Source organism: Pseudophryne corroboree, chromosome 1, assembly GCF_028390025.1.
Source record: "Pseudophryne corroboree isolate aPseCor3 chromosome 1, aPseCor3.hap2, whole genome shotgun sequence".
In the NCBI taxonomy this organism is placed as follows: Eukaryota; Metazoa; Chordata; class Amphibia; order Anura; family Myobatrachidae; genus Pseudophryne; species Pseudophryne corroboree.
Genome location: NC_086444.1, coordinates 1,164,003,127 through 1,164,018,733, shown reverse-complemented (window position 1 = coordinate 1,164,018,733; position 15,607 = coordinate 1,164,003,127). Strand labels below are relative to the sequence as shown.

Genomic DNA, 15,607 nt, shown 5'->3' with positions numbered 1-15,607 from the left:
TTATTTCCGTTTCCCCTGTAGAAAGTACCCACGATTGGCATGATAGCAGTGGTCTTGGCGACGCACTTATGCGATGAAGTGAGCGTAGCTGGCTTTGGTTATGACTTGACTCAGCCAGATATACCCTTGCATTACTTCGATAAACTTTGCATGAACACAATGAACAGACCGACGATGCACGACGTCACCACAGAGCGAAAGCTGCTTCAGACACTGGTGCGGGAAGGAGTGGTGAAAGATCTCAGTGGAGGAGTACATTGCGATTTCTGTCCCTCCCATCAAACTGATGGCATGCCTAGTTTATAAAGCACCGTTTTCCAGGACAGCCATGCAATGGAATAATGGCGTGCTCGTTCAGATGAAGATACAAGGCCTTTTGCCTTCTATTTGCACAGTACTGTCTGAGATGCTGCAGGACACTCAGGAACTCTGTGCAAGCTGTCAGGCTCCAGAGATGTGGCGTGATGAAAAAGCCTGACGTGCTGAGTCATGCATGACGCACAAATCATACCTGGGAATGCTACAAAACCATCACAAGCTAATTAAAGTATCGATACTGCAAGTGTACCGGTTGCCTACGCAGACTGAACCTACCTACAGCCTATGCATTCTTTGTGATTTAGCATTAACATTGGGACATGAGAGACTGCGCTTTAGCCCCACAATATGGCTGCCTCCGCTATGTGCAGGTCACTACAACACTTAAAGGCCTGGGTAGCACAGTAGATATTTTTACACTTGTCATTCACATATGACTGTTGAAAGTGTCTTCATCGCTGCCTTGTTATTCCATGTATCATGAAATCATGTTTGTGTGTGTTGGGGCTGTGCACCGATCATAGGAGTTAATGATAGGATCTGCTTCAAAGAAATGGTTAAGATGTCATGTGATACAAGTAAAACCCTGGCCAATTATTTTGGACACATGTCATGTGATAGTCAGCCCTGACCCTCATTCTGGATACACATCATGTGATAGTCAGCCCTGACCCTTATTCTGGATACAGGTCATGTGATAGTCAGCCCTGACCCTTATTCTGGATACACGTCATCTGATAGTCAGCCCTGACCCTTATTCTGGACCCATGTCATGCGATAGTCAGCCCTGACCCTTATTCTGGACCCATGTCATGCGATAGTCAGCGCTGACCCTTATTCTGGATACCTGTCATGTGATAGTCAACCCCGTCTCTTCTTCTGGTCACTTGGTAACTTGGATTTGCACTGTGTCATCTTTGGAGCGCCAGAATACCGGACTGCAGTTATTATGTCTTATTGTTTTTGCTGTTTTATTGCAAAATTACTTTTAAGAAGTACTGCGTTTTTTCTATTTTATATTACATTTGATGGGCTGCTGTGTCTTGTCCCCAGAGATAGTGTAAATGTAGTGACACCACTTTTATGTGCAGAATGACAGGGATTGCACCTCTGTCTGCCCATACAGAGATATGTATATAGATATATGGACTTTACAGCCTTAGATGTGCACAATAATAATACTGTAACTCAGGACATCGCCCCCCTTCCTCATCTTGCGTAGATCTACATCTGTGGTACATAAGTACAGGCCGGTGTCACTGTACGGTCACCAGGCTTTATACAGTGCAGCAGGCCTGCATTCATACCAGGCAGAGAATGTGTGAATGACCTCGGGTTATTTTCTCACATGGAATCCATTGCTGGCAATGGCGATTTCAGCATTATTGTATACCAGTATTAAGCTCTGGTCTCCGCAGGGTTTTAGACGTCGCCCTGGCTTTCCGGAGTAAAATTGGAAAGAAGTTTGTGTGTATGTAATGTAAATGTAGTCTATATTCCACAGGGCAGTCGCCTCCCCTCCGCCTAGTAGGGAGGAAATGCCGTAGTGAGTTGTTGAGTGAGAAAATTTCTACAGCGGCGGATTCGGTACAATCAGGGAAACATAATTGCTGACGATGGCAAGATGAAGCCTTTTTATAATCGCCAAGTCGGTTCAAAAAATAGTTTTAATTTTTATTATTTTCATGTTGGCTTCTGTATAATGACCTCCACCCCCGACTGTCTTCACAGTGGTATAATATGCATCCTATGTACACATAGTGTTAAGGATTTGGGGGGCACCACCCACTGTAATCCTTTCACACGTGTACTGTAAATGTGGCTACTGATTGGGCAGTAGACTTGGCCACATGTACGTTCGCCAGTAGCATCAGCCGTCATAGACCCATTTCTCCTGTCCTCTGGTCACTCCAGTCCAGTCACTTTGGAGCTGTGGTGCTGCAGAAAATCCCTGCGTTTTGGTGGGTGAGGTGGTAATTATTGTGAGGTGAAGATGGTTTTATCATCACCCAAACGCCATACTAATACCCCGTTCACACTGCACCAAAAACCCGGTATTGGGCCGTCTGACCCGGTAATTCAACCCAGGAATAAAGAAGGGTTATAACTTATTACCGGCTCAGGCGCAGTGTGAACGGGTTAGCCGGGTCGATGTGACCTGGCACCCATTCACAGCATAGGGAGAGGCACCGCTGGAGATGATGTCATCTCGCAGCACCACTTCCGCCCCACCCCCAATGCCACCTCTGGCCCCGCCTCCGGATGGCAACCCGACCCGGCATATTGCTGGGTCGGGAAGCTACCCCCATTCACATTGCACAGGTCCAATGCTGGGTCATACCTGGAAAGGACCCGTATCCAATTCCCGGGTGTGACCCAGCAATGGCAATATGAACGCAGTGTCAGGGACGGGTTTATCAAATCTTGGAGAGAGAGAAAGTACCAGCCAATCAGCTCCCAACTGTCATTTTACAGGTGTGTTTTAAAAATGAGTTAGCTCATTGGCTGCTCTCTCTCTCTCTCTCTCTCTGACAGAGATTCATTGTTTGAATTATTAGACTTCAGTGGATGCGGGATGTGAGTGAATAGAAGCCAATTCGCCGCATGGAAGTTGTTTTCTGTGGCACGAGGTATTATTAGAAATTCTTTTTCCTTCCATATTGAAGGAAACTATTCTAGTCGGTAATGTAGCCCTGATGGGATAACATTATTGTCCTATGTTTCTGTAAATAATGACTATTCCTGCATAATAATAGAAAGTAATGTATTTTTTTAGTTATCACATGCGGTACAAAAACATATTTTCTTAAATGCATTTTGTCGCAAATATAATTTATTATTGATGTTCTTCAAAGCTTAGTGGTGTTTTATCTTGGGGTGTCAATGGCATCTGTAACGGTATAACGCCGTTACCAACCAGCCTTTCTCAAGGTGGGGCTTTGAATTCTGGACTAGGGCCCATTTCTGGAGAAGCTCTTAGAAAAATATTACCATACCTCTGAGCCGCGGCAATTGTGATGCCATAATCTAGATTTAAAGGGGCTATCCCGAGGGAAATTGGGAGGGAGAGATGGGTGTCGCTCGTGCCTGCATCAATTTATAGGGGTGCTTTTAGGGGAGTGGAAGAGAGTTTGGATCGGCCAAACACTTTGGAAGTGCTAGAACATGCCTATTTTATCATGTCATGCCCCTAGTGGGATACGGCCGGGTTCCCCAAAACGTACATATTTGTAATACAGACACCTGTTAGTAAAGCATGGATGCCAAGCATAAAGGGTGGCCACGCTGTGTCCAAAGTATTTGATCATTTTGGCTGCATTTGCCATGTCGTCATGTTAATTACCGACACACCTATATTATATATAAATACTCTGTGGCTAATTGGAGTTGGTTTAACCTGTAGATTCTACAGAGCAGTAATTAAAGGGATGACAACCCCTGTACATGCCTGGTATACACAGTTACTAAAACTGGTGTATGGGTTACCAATAGCAACCACAGGATGCTGTTCTTCTCATACAGTTTAGGAAATGTAAGCAGGCGTCTGATTTGTTGAGGGCTAGGGCACCTTATCCCCACCACCTGTGTGATGAAGCTGCTTCAAGCGATGCACAGATGTTAAAGGCTCACAGACATGCTTGTTGGGTTGGTTTTTCCAGCATTTTCCCTGTTTCTTTTCTGCACAAAATACTTTTTGTTTGCTAATTCAGGGGCAGATGTACTAAGCCTTAGAAAGTGATAAAGTGGAGAGAGAGAAAGTACCAGTCAGTCCCTGTCATTTTTTTCAAACCCAGCCTGTAACGTGGCAGTTAGGTCCTGATTGTCTGGTACTTTATCTCTCCCCAAGTGCTTAGTACCTCTCCCCCTCAGGTCTCTATTGCACGGTGATGTAACCATGATGAAGCACAGGCTTTAATGTCTGAGAGCATTTCACGTAGCAATGGGAGATCTGGGGCAGTCATGTAAATAAAATCTAGAAATGAAATGCAAACCCACAAAGAGAGTCTACTTATTACTGTTTAAATAGTTGTCACTGCTTGCAGCTCCTTAAGAGCCTGATAAACTCTGTAACGATTATGTGCAAATAATCTTCTGCCCGATATGTCTGGCAAGCAGACCGATTTGAATATGCCTCCATATTCAATGAATGCTGCGACCCATATATCGCTCGGTTGGTTCACACAGGCAGATGTACTGATATGTCTGCATGATATATCAACATCGTATATATCATATTGGCCGTGTACACAAACCGATGGTGCAGCCATCGTCCGTACCATCGGTGTTCCGGCAATTGTGTACCCATCATTATAGACTACAAGTTTGGGGGCACTCTCCGTTAGTGACGGCACTTTCCGTGTCCTGCGGGGATAGCACAGCGACGTCTGTCGGCACTATCCTGAGGTTATAGATATGTAACTATTGTTATTGCACTCTCTCCAAGAGCTGCCGCTGTACCGGAGTGATGACTGAGTGATCGTTACATGTGTCTGAGTTGTTGTGCCTGTAAATAGCAGATAAGCAGGTGCCTCCCAAAACAGTCATTTCTAATATGGTAAGTTTTTGTTTGTTGACAGAAAAGGGACGTTTAATTACACTGGTCCCCATCTTGTTACACAAGGGCTGTTAGAGTGGAGCCGCTGGGCAATTAATATGCGTGATGTTGGACGTGGCGTGTAGACGTGAACTGGAATCTATGCGCTGCTTTTACTGCACACTCCTGCTGGCTGTCTCTCCAGCTCTTTCGGGACTTGGCAGGACCTCTGCCCAGTAGCGATCAGTACTTCACTCAAGTGCTAGACCTCGGAGCCAACTACAGGAAAAGCCTGACTGCATTGTGAATATATCATGCGTTATACACAACGTACAAGCTCAAACACACCGGTCATAGGAACCCCAGTTATTCCTGTGTCAGGTACAGGGTTCCGAAATGTAGACCAGCGTCTACTTATGCACTGACCAACACAGAACTATTGTGGCCTTAATCTTGCTTAGCTGCTGACCCCTAAGTCCAGTGACCCTATAAGGCATTGGTTCCCAAACTCTGTCCTCTGGGTCCCTTAGCAGTTCATGTTTTCTAGGTCACCCGGTAGGTGCACTGTGTATAACCAACTAAAATTAAAAATCCACAGGTGACCTGGAAAACATTAATTGTCCGGGGTCCTTGAGGACCAAGTTTGAGATCCACTGGTATTAGGTAACTTACCTTATAGTCACACATGTGACAGTTACTGGAGATACAGTGTCCGCTTTGTATACTGCAACATGCCAGGTACAGTGTATGGTATACGTGGAATTTGCTGTCTGTCTGGATACAGGTGTTAAGGATACCGATGCTGGAATCCCGACAGCTGGCGAGCGCACACATCTATATATGTATTAATGTATTTATTGCAACCATTGAAAATAGTCTTCTCCGGTAACTATTCTTTAACCCTTTCAGTAGGTAACCTGACACAGGTTGGAAAATATGAACCCAAAACAATATCTTGTACTGTCCATTAAAACTCTGAACTTTTATCACACATACAATGAGAGCGGAGCCTCTGGCAAGTAAACCTAGACTATGAAGGCAGGAAAGAACCCAAGGGACCCTCTAGACAACCCATTTTGTGTGGTTATCCCTGAGCACCATCCCCAGATCAGTACGGACGGTGTTATGGTTAGCATTACTGGCTCACAGCACTGAGGTCATGGGTTCAATTCCCACCATGGCCCTAACTGTGTGGAGTTTGTATATTCTCCCCGTACTTGCGTGGGTTTCCTCCGGGTACTCCGGTTTCCTCCCACAATACAAAAATATACTGGTAGGTTAATTGGCTACCAACAAAAATTAACCCTAGCATGAATGTGTATGTGTGTACATGTGGTAGGGAATATAGATTGTAAGCTCCACTGGGGCAGGGACTGATGTGAATGGCGAAATATTCTCTGTAAAGCGCTGCAGAATATGTGTGCGCTATATAAATAACTGGTAATAATAATAATAATCAGTGCCTCTTACAGTAGATTCCCCTGTGACGAGCTTCCCGTAGTCGGTGGACTATTCTCAGGGGATGTCCCGTTCCCGGTGCCCTCAGCTGCCTAGCGGCTTTATGCCTCCTCCGCTGGAACCCCAACATCAGCATAGCGTTTATGTTCTGAGAACAGGTATATGTTCATGCTGGTCCTGTAAAATACAATGCCGATTTCCAAGTGCCTCACCCTCGCCTCCCCGCTGAAACAGAGGTATCATTGCACTGACTGAGCTACAGTTCTACTGAAATGTATAAAATACAGACGCTCTATTTTTGTGCTATTTCAATAAAGCAAAGACATGTAAAGTGTTTTGTTTGTTCTTTCTGTTGTCGGCGTATACATCTTTAGCCATGTAATTGTGGCAGAAGTGCATTGTCTTTCTATGGCATTTTTTATATTGAGCTTCTACAAATAGAATAGAAATGATGTATGTCTGGGGCAATGCTAAATCTAGACTGGACTGAACCTTGGACGGCAGAAGCTGAGCGCGAGCAGTTCCGTATCTGAATACCCTTATCTCAGATACACAAACTGCCCCAGCTGCTGCCACCAATTCCCCAGTCTTGGAAAGCATACCACCCAAACAAAACAGGACCCTATAAAACGTGTCTTGTTTCACCTACCATCATCCTTCCCCATGGTATTTGAGTCTCGTACATCTTCTAATATCTGCCTAGCTTGTCTCTTCCCTATTTTAATGCTCCCCTGTTTGTCTAAACTCGCTCATCTCTTGCTCTGCACCGTTTTTTCACGCCCTCAAATGTTCGTTCCCCATTGTACTTTGCGCTCATTAGCTGTCATCATTATAATTTCAGACTCCCATCTTCTCAGTTGTCAGTCTCTCATTCCATTGCGTCGACACAATTCGGTGTACTCTAGCTGGCCTCCTTTTGTACCTACCATGGTGAGTGTCTGAAGTAGATCAAATCCGGGCCAGTGCACAGTTCACGGCAGGTTCTAGTGTATGAAAGGGTCACAACTGGGCTACCATGAAGCAATGTTGCTCCAACACCTATTGGGGGCGATGTTGGCAGCACTTGTCATTTATCTGTTTTAATTACTTTCACTTGCAGCTTCCCCCCGTTTTGGAGCCCAGCATCTCCTGACCGCCCCTCTCTCCTACCCTGACCCCTTCTGTCGCTAATACCTATACAACATTAATTAACTCAACTTGACAGCTCTTTGTTATTCAGTCACACTGTCCTTTATTACATTTCAAGATGCTGACATACTTGAGATTCTAACCCATTGTCTGTGCCATTGCAGTCAGACAATTTATTCATTGAGCTATCTGCCCTTACATTATTATTTACCAGTTATTTATATAGCGCACACATATTCCGCAGCGCTTTACAGAGAATAATTGGCCATTCACATCAGTCCCTGCCCCAGTGAAGTTTACAATCTATATTCCCTACCACATGTACACACATCCACACTAGGGTTAGGTTTTTGTTTGTTTGGTTTTTTTTGTTGGGGGGGGTCCAATTAACCTACCAGTATATTTTTGTATTGTGGGAGGAAACCGGAGTACCCGGAGGAAAGCCACGCAAGTGCGGTGAGAATATACAAACTCCACACAGGGTCATGGTGGGAATCGAACCCATGACCTCAGTGCTGTGAGGCAGTAATGCTAACCACTACACCGTCCGTACTGCTTACATAGAAAGGTAGATAATTCTAAGCTAGAGAATTCCAACTATTTGAAGCTTACTGATAAAGTCAAATATTACCTATGAACATAAGCTATGTACTAATACCGTGGAGCCGTAATGGCCGCTAAACCACGTGCATGTGCTGCGCACTTTATACACTGTTTGCGTATAAAGAACCGTACGTGGTACGCACGTTGCGTACACACGCTGCGCTGAGTATACGGAATACACACAGCGAGCGTACACACAGTTGATGACCTTTAAACCTTTTCAATGAACACTAAGGGTATGCTTATACTGTAAACCTTGGCAATGTAATACCACGATGATGTAATGCTTAAACCTTTAACGATGTGAATACGGTATGAGCGGTTAATACGCTAAGAGAGACCCTTTATAATAACTGGTGAAACACACAAGACCTGGTAAGGTTCCAACACCTTCGTAGAAGATTTTAGTATAAAAAGGGAAAAACAGTTACAGCTTATACACTACAGACCTAACATCAATATCTAAACAGTATAACAAGAAATAAATGTGAACAATAGCGAACGATCGCAAACAGAACAAACAAAGAGAATATATGGCAAACACTTAAAGGATAACAAAATGAGAACGAATGGCGTACACAAAGAATAACAAAATGGCTACAGAGAAACTTACACACGTGGGAATGATTCGCAAGCGCGTTCTGGAAACCAGCCCTCAGCCTTCACCGTGAAAACCTTGTAGAGAGTGAGTGAGTGCTGGTCCCGCAATGGTGGCCTTTATATACACAGCATACAGTACAATACAATGGTCCCTACAATCTCATTGTTCATTGGACACAGGAATAACATTATAACAAAAGGTCATAGGTGGATTCGAACAGGTGGGCTGTGTCTATTTCCAACTGCTCAGGTGGGAGGTATCCTCGGGATTCCCGCCGCATGGATAATAAACCGCAAATATAGTAAATGTCTATAAACTACTTCTATACATAACTATACGCAGGAGCGAACAATCTCTTCCTAACCAACACTGAAATGTTACTAATAAAATACTCTACAGCTGGATACTAAACACCACCGTTCAACCTTTGTCTGACCCTTCATATCATACAAAGAGGAATCCTCATGTCCACGAACCATTTACACTAAACACACTTGCTGACATTGTTAAGGGAAATACTATCTATAAAACACTATTTAGGTTAAATATGATATAAATGAGTCGCCCGCTACAAGCTCACAAACTCTACCGTAAATACGCATATCACGCGCGTAATCGCCGGAGCGAGTTTACGCAATTTGCGGACATGTGCACGCACAGCAGACTGAATGCACGAGCAGCGGGCATGTGTATTGGGGTTAGTACAAGGCATTGTGAATCACGATATTTTTCGACTTTGACAGTCCACCCTTTGGCAGTCACCAATAACTGCCACTTTCTAAACAATTCAAGCAGAAAAATATATATGCTATCATGAAATACCTCATTATGATTGGGAGTAGGGAGGAGAGGAGGAGGTGGGAAATGTATGACCTAGTGGGATAGTAAAAGCATGTGTGTATGAAATCCATGTCTAAGGGGTCATGTATCATCGTGCCGTACATGTTCTAAATCAAGCTTCGAGGTATTGCGAAGTATACATTGAATCCTTCTCATCCCGTATTAAGGGTCTGTAAATGGGTTAACAAACTCTACCGAGCTCTTTTCGGCTTTTAGTTCCAACAAATGGGGGTGCACATTAGTTGATGATACATGAAGGGGGAGAATATGTGAGTGCTAATATATGTGCCTATATTACCTGTCGACTATGTGTGTCACTACCTGAAGATAGTAGAGATGAAGATAAGAAACATGCGTTATAAATGCAGTCGTATGATTATGTATGTGGTCGTCTTTGGGTGTCTTGTTGACGTCTTGTCTGATGTTTTGTCTCTTTACTATATCTTTGCTGTAATTGGCAAGCAAAGCTCTTCAAGTGTCCATAAAAATTACAGTCTCTAAAAGCTCATTAGGTGTCTGTGACACAGTTCATCAGTGGTCTGTATAAAAGGTCATCAAATTCTTCTTCCAGGTGGATGTCTTTGTACCTTGGAGAAAACCAAAGGAGAAACGGGTGAAAGAAACGGACCGTGGAATCACATTTTATCACAACATTGTCTCGATTGACGGGTCATAAATTAAACTAGTTGTTACAATGCCCTCGCTCCTTAAACTCATCAATTTGGTACTACGCTTGCAATTCATTAAAATCCGAACACATCTGAATATCAGACCAATCATTATGACAACTCCTAGGATACATAAGAGGAACTTCCCTACAGCAACGATAACATTTTGAGCCCATTCTCCTAAACCTGAGAACCAATTACGTGGGTTCAACCATGATACCCAGCCGGTTAGTACATTACCCACAGAGGCAAGGGTAAGGTTGTGCCTCCTTCGGAACTCCCACTTCAATTGCAAGATATCGTCCATCTTTTGATCTATAACCTCTGTTGGGTCCTCAGTGCTGTTTGTGATTTACGTACAACATTTTACACCATACTGAGTTGCTAGGGTGACACAATACCCTCCTGTCACTGCTGTAAGGTAATTTAGAACCATCCTGTGCTGGATCAGTTCCGTTTTGTAAGCTTGCAATTCTCTCCCGGTATACCTGAAGGTGTCATACATCTCGGTGATATTGTCTATCAGGTTTGCTAGCGCAGTTATATACCTATAATTTATAACTCCTCTGGCGGTACGGGTGATATCTAACGCGAGTAGGAATTGAATCCCGGTGGATTCGTGGATCAAATCAGAGGCTGCATGCTCTGTCTTATCTATAAAGTGTCTCTTTACAATGTGTTCGTAATGGGTGTGAGTGTAAGGAGCTTGAGCATTGCGGTGAACATCTTTCATCTTTTCATAGGTAATTGTCATTACTTCTGGTAATACTCTTCCAATGTAACACAATCCCTCTGAGTTTGGGGCAAGCCACTTATACACCTTCCTCCCACATATGAAATATGCATCATCGGGAAGGACATATGGGACAGAAAATGACATCACCATATTACAAACCTTCCAGGTGAAAAATCCTATCCCTAACTCTCTCATCTGTCTAGTACACGTATCAGGTTGTATGATATGCGCACAGTCTCCTGGTGATACTTCTCCAACTCGCATGGGCCTATTTCCTAGAGTGTACCTATATTGGAAATATCTTCCACTGTTGGCTATTTGGCGTATAAGCTCTGAGTCGATGGGCATTCTATCGGCTGTGTGTGAGAATGTCATGGTTCGGTTGTTCCATGTCATTTCCCAATTTCCCGGCTTTCGGGGATTGGAAATGTTTAAACATATTAGGGACCTATCTACATGGTATTGGTGGAGCTTCAAACTAGGAGGGAAAGAAATATTAAATTTCTTGTCCACCGGTCTCCCACCCCTTAACTCAAGTACCTCATCTATCGTTAAAGAGTATGGCACTAGTCCTGACTTTCTATGACCTTGAGGTACTTGTGAGCACACCCAGCATTCCGTTTGGTTTAAAACCTTACCCACTAATGAGTGATAGTCACTCAATGGATGACGGTCCATGTTGATATTAAGGTTGGACTGACATCTCTGGATGCACCCGTCCTCAACTATGTTGTCACAATTCCTACAGATACAATTCTCTTCAGCTAACAATCCTTCACAATGTCTACTAGTGTCATGGTTACCAGATCGTTTTCTGATACTCGCCTTTACTCGGTGATTGTGTTGCTCTTGGAATTCTACGACTCCATCCTGATCATCAGAACCTTTCTCGACCTCACTGGTACTCTCACCGAAACAGACTGCTCTGGTAAACAACAGGGTCAACAGGAAAACACGAACTGCAGTCTCTTGGGGCGAGTCCATCTTACAGGAGGAGAAAGAGAAAGTTGTAATGGGGGAAAGAAAACAACTATGAGGGAAAGAAAACTTTTCGCGACAACCACCTCCGATCTTGTAATTCTCTGTGCTCAGGTGCCGTGACAACAGTCCTGCCTCTCAGCCTTCCCGGAACAGACACTCCAATGATATGGTTTCCTCCACACTCTGTTCTATGTCACGGGCTTTCTCTGGGTCAGCGACCTTCTTACAGTGGGACGAGTGGACCCAAGTCTCTCTCTCGGCAACCTTCAATGCTGTAGTGCTAGTCAGTAAGACTTGGTACGGTCCTTCCTAACGGTCAATCAGGCAACCTGAGCGTAGAAAATTCCAAATCATTACATAATCCCCAGGTTCAATGTCATGACAATTACTGTCTGGCAGATCAGGAATTACTAGCTTTAGATTGTTATTCTGATTCCTCAACTGCTTGCTCATCTTAACCAAATACTTTACGGTTACTTCATTGTTACATTTCAAATCATCCTGGGGGTCAATCATAACATGGGGTTGTCGACCAAAAAGAATTTCAAAAGGGGACAGATTAAGAGGGGACCTGGGAGTGGTTCTGATGCTGTACAATACAAGTGGCAAAGCTTCTGGCCACAACAGTCCAGTTTCAGCCATTACTTTGCTCAACTTATTCTTAATAGTGCTGTTTACTCTTTCCACTTTCGCACTCGCCTGTGGCCGGTACGGAGTATGCAGCTTACTATTAATTCCCATTAATTTGCACATTACCTGAAAGACTTCACCTGTAAAATGGGTACCCCTATCACTTTCAATTATCCTAGGGATACCATACCTGCACACAAATTCCTGCACAATTTTCTTTGCAGTAAATGTAGCGGTATTTGTGGCAGCGGGGAACGCTTCAACCCAATTTGAAAACACATCAATACAAACCAATACATACTTTAAATTTCTACAAGGTGGTAATTGTATGAAATCAATCTGTATTACCTGGAAAGGGCCGTCCGTTGGCGGAATATGGGATGGTTCTGTTGGTATTGCCTTTCCAATGTTCTTCCTCAAGCAGGTGAGGCATGTCATTGCCCTCTTACTTGCATGAGAAGAAAATCCTGGTGCGCACCAGTAGGCTCTTACCAACTTGCACATACCTTCTTTACCTAGATGAGTCAGCCCATGTGCCACTTCCGCTAAACTCGGAAGGTATGCTCTGGGTGCCACTGGCTTACCCTGTCCATCTGTCCAGAGTCCTGAGGTCTCCTGGCCATATCCTTTTGACCTCCAGACTGCCTTTTCCTGTGGTGAACACAAATTTTGCATTTCACTCAATTTCTGTGTGTTGAAGGTATTGAATACCATCAGTTGTGTGGTGTCTGTCTGTATGGGGGTACTGGCTGCTGATTTAGCAGCTTCGTCTGCTCGGCTGTTACCAAGTGACACTAGGTCTTGGCTGTACGTGTGGGCTTTACACTTGATAACAGCCACTCTGTCAGGTTCCTGTATCGCTGCTAAAAGTCTTTTGATGTGGGTTGCATGTGCCACGGGTGTGCCAGCTGCCGTCATGAAATTTCTGAGGCGCCATAGGGCCTCGAAATCATGCACTACTCCAAAGGCATACCTAGAATCCGTGTAGATATTGGCTGACTTACCTTTAGCCAATTCACACGCTCTGGTTAGGGCAACCAGCTCAGCAACTTGTGCTGAGTGTGGTGGACCCAGGGGTTCCGCTTCTATGGTGCCTTTGTCATCTACGACTGCGTATCCAGTACACAAGTCTCCCGAGTCCGTCTGTCTATGGCAACTACCGTCAGTGTAGAAAGTAAAATCTACACCTTCCAGTGGGTTGTCACTGATGTCAGGCCTTGCAGTGAAATTTTGGGTCAAATATTCCATGCAATCATGTGTGTCAGTGTCTGTACTAAATCCTCCTTCACCATTATTCTCATCCCCCACCCTTTGTGCCTGTCCAGGCACACCTGGGAGATATGTTGCCGGATTTAGTGCACTGCATCTCCTTATGGTGATTTTAACGGGGGCCATTAGTGCTAATTCCCATCTTGTAAACCGTGCGGATGAGACGTGTCTGGTTTGTGAAGAATTTAGTAAGGCTGACACTCCAAGAAGTGTGTGTATGGTCAGTTTGTGTCCTAGCACTACATCTTCGCTTTTACTCACTAGCAATGCTATCGCTGCAACACTTCGCAAGCATGTGGGGAGGGATCGCGCTACCGTGTCTAGCTGAGCGCTGTAGTAGGCTACCGGCCTGCTGGCATCACCAAGCTTCTGGGTTAAGACGCCTGCCACACATCCAGCATTTTCCGTACCGTACAGTTCAAAGGGTTTCCCATAATCTGGCATACCCAATGCTGGTGCCTGCGTTAGGCACTGTTTGAGTCTCTCAAATGCCAGTTCGGACTCGTCTGTGTGCAAAATCCGATCTGGTTTGTTTGATGAGACCATCTCTTGCAAAGGTAAGGCTAGTATGGAAAATCCTGGGATCCAGTTACGACAGTACCCACACATTCCTAGGAACGTGCGAATCTGTTGCTGAGTCTGTGGCAGAGTCATGTCGTGAATTGCCTGTACTCTATCAGTGGTGAGGTGTCTCAGTCCTTGTGTCAAACAATGCCCCAAATATTTTACCTTGGTCTGGCATAATTGCAACTTATCCTTTGAAACCTTGTGTCCCGTATCAGAAAGATGAAACAGAAGCTGTTTTGTGTCTCTCAAGGACGATTTGAGTGAATCAGAACACAGCAGTAAGTCGTCTACATACTGTATTAATATTGATCCGCTCTCAGGTTGAAAGGATTGTAAACAATCATGCAAAGCCTGCGAGAAAATACTTGGGCTGTCAATGAAACCTTGTGGTAAGCGAGTCCAGGTGTACTGTACTCCTCTGTATGTGAATGCAAACAAATATTGGCTGTCAGGGTGCAGAGGTACCGAGAAGAAGGCGGAGCAGAGGTCAATTACAGTGAAAAAATTTGCAGTGGGAGGGATTTGCATTAGGATGACAGCTGGATTTGGCACTACGGGGAATTGGCTCTCAACTATTTTGTTGATCCCCCTTAGATCCTGCACTAGCCTGTAACCCCTCCCCCCGCTCTTCTTCACAGGGAAGATGGGACTATTGGCAGTGCTGGACGTCCTAAACAGAATGCCCTGTTGTAGCAATCGCTCTATTACTGGGTAAACTCCTAACTCCACCTCTGGCTTCAGAGGATACTGTGGTATTTTTGGAGCTATCCTACCATCTTTTACTTGAACTACTACAGGAGCTACATTTGCCATTAATCCAGTCCATCCTTGGTCCAAAGTGACTCCGGTATCTGGGAAGTCATTTCCTCTACCTCGGACGGACACCTATCTGCAACAGCAGTGTGTAACATTAACCTTTGTGGGGAGTCTAGCATATCCTGTACTTCCTGAGCGTGATTCTCGGGTATATCTAAGAACACACCTCCAGGAGTACAATATATGACACACCCCATTTTGCACAGTAAATCTCTCCCAAGTAGATTAGTCGGAGCCGATGCAGCTAGCAAAAAGGAATGCTTGGTCTGCAAAGGCCCTATCGTAATCTTTGCTGGTTTGCTTAAAGGGTAGTGTTGTACTACTCCCGTTACTCCCATGGCTGGAATTGTTCTACCAGTGGTCTTCATACCCACTGTTGAATTTATCACTGACTTGGCCGCCCCCGTATCTACAAGGAAAGGTAGAGATCTACCAGCTACATCAATTGTGACCTCGGG

The 15,607-nt window shown here is 44.5% G+C and overlaps 1 protein-coding gene across 2 annotated transcripts in view; it reads left to right on the top strand.

Moving 5' to 3' along the window:
- LOC134929234 (lactosylceramide alpha-2,3-sialyltransferase-like) overlaps positions 1 to 6,641 on the top strand; it is a 140,611-nt gene extending 133,970 nt beyond the window's left edge. For both annotated transcript variants that reach the window (XM_063924972.1, XM_063924975.1), the window contains exon 6: positions 22 to 6,641. In XM_063924972.1, coding sequence (XP_063781042.1) covers positions 22 to 306 — 285 coding nt within the window. In that variant the 3' untranslated portion in view covers positions 307 to 6,641. The remainder of the gene's footprint in view (positions 1 to 21) is intronic.
- Positions 6,642 to 15,607: the final 8,966 nt, after the last annotated feature.